This window comes from Cherax quadricarinatus, chromosome 53, assembly GCF_038502225.1.
Source record: "Cherax quadricarinatus isolate ZL_2023a chromosome 53, ASM3850222v1, whole genome shotgun sequence".
NCBI classification, from domain to species: Eukaryota; Metazoa; Arthropoda; class Malacostraca; order Decapoda; family Parastacidae; genus Cherax; species Cherax quadricarinatus.
In genome coordinates, this window is record NC_091344.1 from 23394194 (window position 1) to 23401737 (window position 7544).

A 7544-nucleotide genomic window follows, 5' to 3' on the forward strand; every position below is an offset into this window, starting at 1 on the left:
CCCTCCACACCTTCCCACAGTCCTGGTATATCACCCTCCACACCTTCCCACAGTCCTGGTATATCACCCTCAACACCTTCCCACAATCCTGGTATATCACCCTCCACACCTTCCCACAGTCCTGGTATATCACCCTCCACACCTTCCCACAGTCCTGGTATTTCACCCTCCACACCTTCCCACAATCCTGGTATATCACCCTCCACACCTTCCCACAGTCCTGGTATATCACCCTCCACACCTTCCCACAGTCCTGGTATATCACCCTCCATACCTTCCCACAGTCCTGGTATTTCACCCTCCACACCTTCCCACAATCCTGGTATATCACCCTCCACACCTTCCCACAATCCTGGTATATCACCCTCCACACCTTCCCACAGTCCTGGTATATCACCCTCCACACCTTCCCACAGTCCTGGTATATCACCCTCCACACCTTCCCACAATCCTGGTATATCACCCTCCACACCTTCCCACAATCCTGGTATATCACCCTCCACACCTTCCCACAGTCCTGGTATATCACCCTCCACACCTTCCCACAGTCCTGGTATATCACCCTCCACACCTTCCCACAGTCCTGGTATATCACCCTCCACACCTTCCCACAGTCCTGGTATATCACCCTCCACACCTTCCCACAGTCCTGGTATATCACCCTCCACACCTTCCCACAGTCCTGGTATATCACCCTCCACACCTTCCCACAGTCCTGGTATATCACCCTCCACACCTTCCCACAGTCCTGGTATATCACCCTCCACACCTTCCCACAGTCCTGGTATATCACCCTCCACACCTTCCCACAGTCCTGGTATATCACCCTCCACACCTTCCCACAGTCCTGGTATATCACCCTCCACACCTTCCCACAGTCCTGGTATATCACCCTCCACACCTTCCCACAATCCTGGTCACATGCTTCAATACAATCACAGCAGTTCTTACATTTCCCTCTTTCACTCGACCCTCGCCAGATTTTCACCGCTCCTAGAAACAACAACAAAAAATCACTATAACACTCGTATATATTTTTGCTTCCTACACTGAATCGTTGACCCAGTAAATTATTTGTATTATATATACTTACATTCTTCCATGGTGTGTCCTCTGGGTAACTTAACAACGTTGCTTTTGATTGACTTGTTAAGTTTAAACCTTGAAGTCTGTCTACGCTTTCGAGTGTTAGTAAGGCTGCTTATCACCTGTATACCACTAGGCAAGTATACTTTGATTCCTGAAATAGGGATTAAAGTAAACTCTCAGTTTATATATTGTGTATATACTGCGTATATACTCTGTATATACTGTACAATGAGAGATACTGGATAAAATTTTCAAAAATGTAGAAAATGCAAAGGTTTGCAACGAGATTAGTCCCGGAGCTAAAGGTCTTGTGCAATGAAGAGAGAAGTGGAACCAAAGCTGATGACAGAGGCTAGCAGTACTAGGAGTACAAAATACTACATGGAACTGATAGCATTCACAGAGACTGGCAGCAGAAAAGCGGAGAAACAGGTACAAGAGGGCACAGCTGGAACACACATGAATCACTGGGATGTTTGGAAATATTTTTTCAGCCTCAGAGTGACCAGGAAGTGGGACGACCTAAACAGTGAAGTGGTAGAGACAGAATCCATACACAGCTTTAAGAACTGGTTTAACAGGGTTTACAAAGAAGGGCCTCAGAAGCAAGGCCAAGAGTTGAGAATCCACCACCTACAACCATAAATAGGCAAATCCTCAAAATATTTTGAACATTCGATATATCTGGCTGTTGTGAAAAAAATATTTATTCGTAAATGAAAATCAGATTTAGAAATATATTTTATTTTTTTCATGTAGCCCAGAATCATAATGTGGATGTTGGATGTTCAGTAGCCGTGGTTGTAGGCAGGTTTGGAGCTCTAAGAGGGCCTTGTAGGTGTGCCGGATGTTTAGTAGTCATAGCCGTAGCCGTAGCCATAGGAAGGCTTGGGACAAACGGTCTTGTAGGAGTACTGAGTTGAGGTGACGGTGTGGTATTCAGGGATCAGCTTTGTGTCGTATTGGGTGTGGTACCGTACCTTGGTCGTCGTTATGTACTGGGGCTCGTATTCGGTCTTGTACACGGTCTGGTACTTAGTCTGGGTGTGGTACTGTGTCTGGTATTGGGTCTCTGTGATGTATTCTGGCACATACTGGGTCTTGGTCACATACTGAGTGCGGTACTGGGTCTTGTATGCGGTCTGGTACTGGGTCTCGTACTGGATTTGGTTCTTGTAGACAGTATCAGTGATATATTTAGGAACGTACTGGGTCTGGTACTCCGTCTGGTACTGGGTTTTGTACTGGGTCTTGTAGAGGGTGGTGGGGATGATCTTCTGCTTGTAGACAGTTGTGTACACTGGTACCTGGAAGAAAAAATTGCAACGATTGAACAATAGAAAATGCAAATCACATTACCGTGACTGGAATAAATCAAAACTAATTTACCTATCGAAAATGAAAACAACAGCTGAAGGTGTCCCTGTACTGACCTGCTGGTGGCGTCCCTGTACTGACCTGCTGAAGGTGTCCCTGTACTGACTTGCTGGTGGTGTCCCTGTACTGACCTGCTGGTGGTGTCCCAGTACTGACTTGCTGGTGGTGTCCCTGTACTGGCCTGATGAAGGTGTCCCTGCACTGACCTGCTGAAGGTGTCCCTGTACTGACCTGCTGAAGGTGTCCCTGTACTGACCTGCTGAAGGTGTGCCTGTACTGACCTGTTGAAAATGTCCCAGTACTGACCTGCTGGTGGTGTCCCAGTACTGGCCTGCTGGTGGCGTCTCTGTACTGACCTGCTGAAGGTGTCCCAGTACTGACCTGCTCGATCTGTGTCTGGTAATGGGTAACGTGCTCGATCTTAGGGTAACAGGGGGCTGGTTGAGGGTATCTTGGGTCAGCCACCACAACCACCACAGCCACCACAACCAACAGCATCACACACGCACCTAAAGGCTGCATCTGCAACAAAAGGTCAACTCACAGCTGCAATATTAAAAAGAAAACAAAAGATTCGATGCATTTGCAATATATGTGAGAATCACATGACCTAAGGAGTTGCAATAGACCAAACATTCACGAATGATACACAGAACGTATCAGTATGAAACAAGAACGTATCAAGATGATGCAAGAACGTAACATTACGGAGGGTACAAGAATGTGTCAGTAATTCCCGTTACTCGGTAATGTTCTATAGATGGTTCATGGAGATGTGTTTATCAAAACATGGCACTACGATCTTCATGTGCTGAAATAAATCTTGGAATTGATACCTACAAAGTGGTTTAGAAGGAAGCGTGTGTAAAAATTAGGAACCCTGGGACCATAATCAGACGTGACCAAGGTCCCAGGACCGAAACGTTTTTCCAATATGTCCTGATGTTTGCTCATGTGTCTTTTTAATCCACTCAGATTCCTAGATGTTTCGACCATCTGGATTCTGGATGAGTTGAGGTAGATAAATAGCAAATCATTGCTTCGTTGTTATCCAAGTCCGTGAGTCTGTGTCACTCACTGTGTCACACCAGTCTGTTGGTCTGTGACTTTGTGTCATTCAGGCAGCAGTCACCAGTCTGTTGGTCTGTGACTGTGTCATTCAGGCTGCAGTCACCAGTCTGTTGGTATGTGACTGTCTTTGCCTCACTCTTATCACTGTTAACTACACAGGTTATAATTAAACTGAAAAACGGACGGGAGGATCGAACCGTGGCCGTGGCGCTGAGCTACGAAGCTTCCACGCCGGATATATACACTGAGAAGTGTATATTCGTAGAGAAACGCTGAGAGTATAATCTAATCCCTATTGTAGTGGTTAAGAAGGTATTCTTGACTGGTAGTGAACAGGTTACTTGCAGTCGTATTGGCACCTCGTGTTGTCTGTTAGATTTAAATCCAATTGACCAACCTTAACCGGTTGCCTGGAGGAAGAGGGGCTGTTGTTGTGGTGAGGGTGAGCTTAGGACTGACGAAGGTGGCAAGGAAGTGCTTATTTATAGGGTGATCCTTTCTGATTCTTGATTACCCCTGGTGTTGCCATGATTCATGGCGTGGTGATGGTGTTGTTGGTGCTGCTGCTGATTTCCTGCTGTTTTTATTGGTGTTACTGTTGTTGTTGGTGGTGGTGTTGTTGGCTGTAGTGTTGTTGTTGGTGGTGGTGGTGTTGTTGGCTGTAGTGTTGTTGTTGTTGGTGGTGGTGGTGTTGTTGGCTGTAGTGTTGTTGTTGGTGATGCTGGTGGTGGTGGTGTTGCTGTTGTTAATGATGTTGGTGGTGGAGTTGGTGTTGATAATGGTGGTGGTGATGGAGGTAAAGGAGGTTTTCTCGTGGTGCTGGTGGTGGTGCTGGTGGTGGTGCTGGTGGTGATTATAGTTTTCATGCTGGTAGTGATGGTGTTCATGCTAGTGCTGATGTTGGAGATGGTGTTGACGACTGTGGTGTTGGATGTGGTGGTGATAGAAGTACTGTAGCAGTGGTGGTGGTAGTAGTAATATTAGTGGTAATGTAGGCAATTGAGGTAGTAGTGGTAGTGATGGTACTGGTAGTTGTGGTAGGGGTAGTAATAGTGGTGGTGGTGGTGGTAGTAGCGAGAGTAGTGACAATGGAGCTAGTAACAATTACAGACATTAGAGCTGCAATAAGTCTGTGTTTATGTCTTTAAGGGCTGTTACGTCTTTTTTTGCACAACAGTTATTTTCGCCTCATTGCAGTGATATAACAGTTATTATTTGTGTTCAATAACTGCAACAGTGAGCGAGTGCATTAGACTCAGTGCACTCGCAGGTGCTGACGTCTAGCCTGGACCAGAGTCTTTCAACAAAGGTGAGTTATTCCTGTCACTTCCTAATTAAGAAACGATTCACTGTTTTGCCAGACGAAACACAGGTCCAGTGTCAGAATATTTTATTGAAATAAAATATCCTAACACTGCAAATGCGTCTTTTTCACATTTGTCATTACTGTTTGACATTTCTTACACAGGTTCGCTTTTTACTCTTGTCATTCCGATTTGTTATTCCAGCGCTGCGGAGATTAATGCTTTCTGTCCTCATTCTAGGTCGTCTTAGTATTTATCTTCTACCTGCGTTCCTCTCGACCTTGATCCTTCTCCACCTCGGGGCGAACACTGTCATCATATCTCTTGCGCAGGGAAGAAAAAGTTAGTTGTAATACTCACTCCCAGATCTTTTTCATTTCGTGATTCTGTGAGCTGTTTCTTTCCCTAGAAGGTACATCTCTTCCGCCTCGTGACCTCTGACACGCCAGACGCCAGGAATAACCTTAGAGTTTTAGTCTGGAGTTACTACTTGAGGTGTTCCTTAGCTAGATTGCTAACGCACTCAGTTCACATATTTAGGTCCTTGGTTCGATCCCCGGCACGGGTGGAGATATTAGGACGTGTTTCCTAAGACACCTGCCGTCCCTGTTCACCTAACGGTAAAATAGGTACCTGGGACTTTCTATATAGTAGTATGTCATTGATGTCAGCTATGGTCTGTATACCTTGTACATGTACTTGTAGAAATAAAGATTATTATTATTATTATTAGTATTATTATCACTGTTACTGTAATTATTATTAATTATTAATACCATTGGGAAGAGCTTAACTCATAAGAGTCATAAAACGCCTGGGGAATGGAAGGTAACCAGGTTCGATACCAAGCAGAGGAGGGCATTTCCAATTCCTTAAATTAATATCCCCTTCAAATCATTAATAATTCCATAATTATTTCGTATATTCAGTAGAGGAAAAAATTGCGTAATGCGATAATAGTTTCCGGAAATTTATTCTCCGAATTCCTGGTTAATAAACTCCCAGCTGGATCCTTTTTTTGGGTGTATGTATATTGTAGAAGATGGCTACAAGTGGCCAGTTGTGGGTCTTTACTTCCTCTGATCTTGTCTGAGGGTTTTCCCCCAAAGATTTCTGTTCGTGATTAGTGAATTTTAGGATAAGGGATGTTCCTTTTTTAGCATCGTCTTTCCGGATGAGATGCAGTACCGTGGCCGGAGCAATTTACGAATAACCTGCACTTAGGAGAGGTAACGTTTGACGACGTTTCGCCCCTTCCTGCACTGTTAAGCGTCGGAAGTTTTTATCGCTCCCGGATGTCCGTGTGAAGGCGTTTTCTGAGGCGTCAGGTGTGTACGTACGACACGTCTCCTTGTAGAAGGATGCTGTGGCTTGAGATGGCGTACGACACATCTTGTAGAAGGATGCTGTGGCTTGAGATGGCGTACGACACATCTTGTAGAAGGATGCTGTGGCTTGAGATGGCGTACGACATATCTTGTAGAAGGATGCTGTGGCTTGAGGTGGCGTACGACACATCTTATAGAAGGATGCTGTGGCTTGAGATGGCGTACGACACATCTTGTAGAAGGATACTGTGGCTTGAGGTGGCGTACGACACATCTTGTAGAAGGATGCTGTGGCTTGAGATAGCGTACGACATATCTTGTAGAAGGATGCTGTGGCTTGAGGTGGCGTACGACACATCTTATAGAAGGATGCTGTGGCTTGAGATGGCGTACGACACATCTTGTAGAAGGATGCTGTGGCTTGAGATGGCGTACGACACATCTTGTAGAAGGATGCTGTGGCTTGAGATGGCGTACGACACATCTTGTAGAAGGATGCTGTGGCTTAGAAGGAGGAAATGTTACGAAGTTTTTGTATGGCGTAAGAGAACCAGATAAACAGCTGGAAGATTGGCCGCTAAGTGTGGCTAAACGATAGTATTACGGCTGTTTGTATGACAGTCACAAAACCTTATACTTTCTTGCTGATGTATGATTATCACTCAGAGTTGTGTGTCGTGATTACAGTCCAAAACTGTGCTTGTCATCTTTTGTGAACTGTGTGTATAGGCTCAGGATCATGGTATCCTTGCTACAGGATGGTGGTGTCCTTGGTACAGGATCATGGTATTCTTGATACCACGAACCTGCAGTAAGGTGGTTGAGTACAGGCAGGATCTTGGTCGGCCACTGACTGTACACTCTCAATCACATCTGACTGGAGAAGCCTCTTATTCTCGGAGATAATCCGGTGCGATGCTCTTTCCTCCAGGAACCAGAGCTCTATACAGAGCAGTCCTCGTTCCCTCAGGAACCAGAGCTCTAAATAGAGCAGTCCTCGTTCCTTCAGGCACCAGAGCTCTACACAGAGCAGTCCTCGTTCCCTCATGGACCAGAGCTCAAAACAGAGCAGTCCTTGTTCCTGCAGAGGCCAGAACTGTAAATAAAGCAGTCCTCGTTCCTTCAGGGACCAGAGCTCTAAGTTCAGGCGCAGTAACCCAACACCAGACTGAAGGAAAACCTTAAAAATCTTGTCATGTCGCTCTGTGTAGAAGACTGTCACAATACCGTTGGCTGGAACATTTCACTAATAATCCGCACATAACAAGAGGAAACATAACGTTGGGCTTCCTCCTGGACCCGACTTCGAGAAGGCTTCACGATGAAGCTACGTACTCAAGGATTAGCTGCCCACGTGAAGACTGGGGGGGGGGGA

The 7544-nt window shown here is 45.6% G+C and overlaps 1 protein-coding gene across 1 annotated transcript; it reads right to left on the minus strand.

Moving 5' to 3' along the window:
- Positions 1 to 1827: 1827 nt before the first annotated feature.
- Positions 1828 to 4012, minus strand: LOC128692232 (adhesive plaque matrix protein). Its single transcript, XM_053781308.2, has 3 exons — positions 3935 to 4012; positions 2848 to 2988; positions 1828 to 2396 (listed from the first exon to the last, which is right to left on the minus strand). Exons 2-3 carry the CDS (start codon positions 2986 to 2988, stop codon positions 1941 to 1943), a joined length of 597 nt encoding a protein of 198 aa, XP_053637283.1. The 5' UTR covers positions 3935 to 4012; the 3' UTR covers positions 1828 to 1940.
- Between the last annotated feature and the right edge of the window lie 3532 nt (positions 4013 to 7544).

Coding starts and splice junctions, on each gene's coding strand:
- LOC128692232 (XM_053781308.2), bottom strand. CDS start 2,988: ATGCAGCCTTTAGGTGCGTGTGTGATGCTGTTGGTTGTGGTGGCTGTG. Junction 2,397..2,847: donor ACCAGACACAGATCGAGCAG/GTCAGTACTGGG, acceptor TTTTTCTTCCAG/GTACCAGTGTACACAACTGT.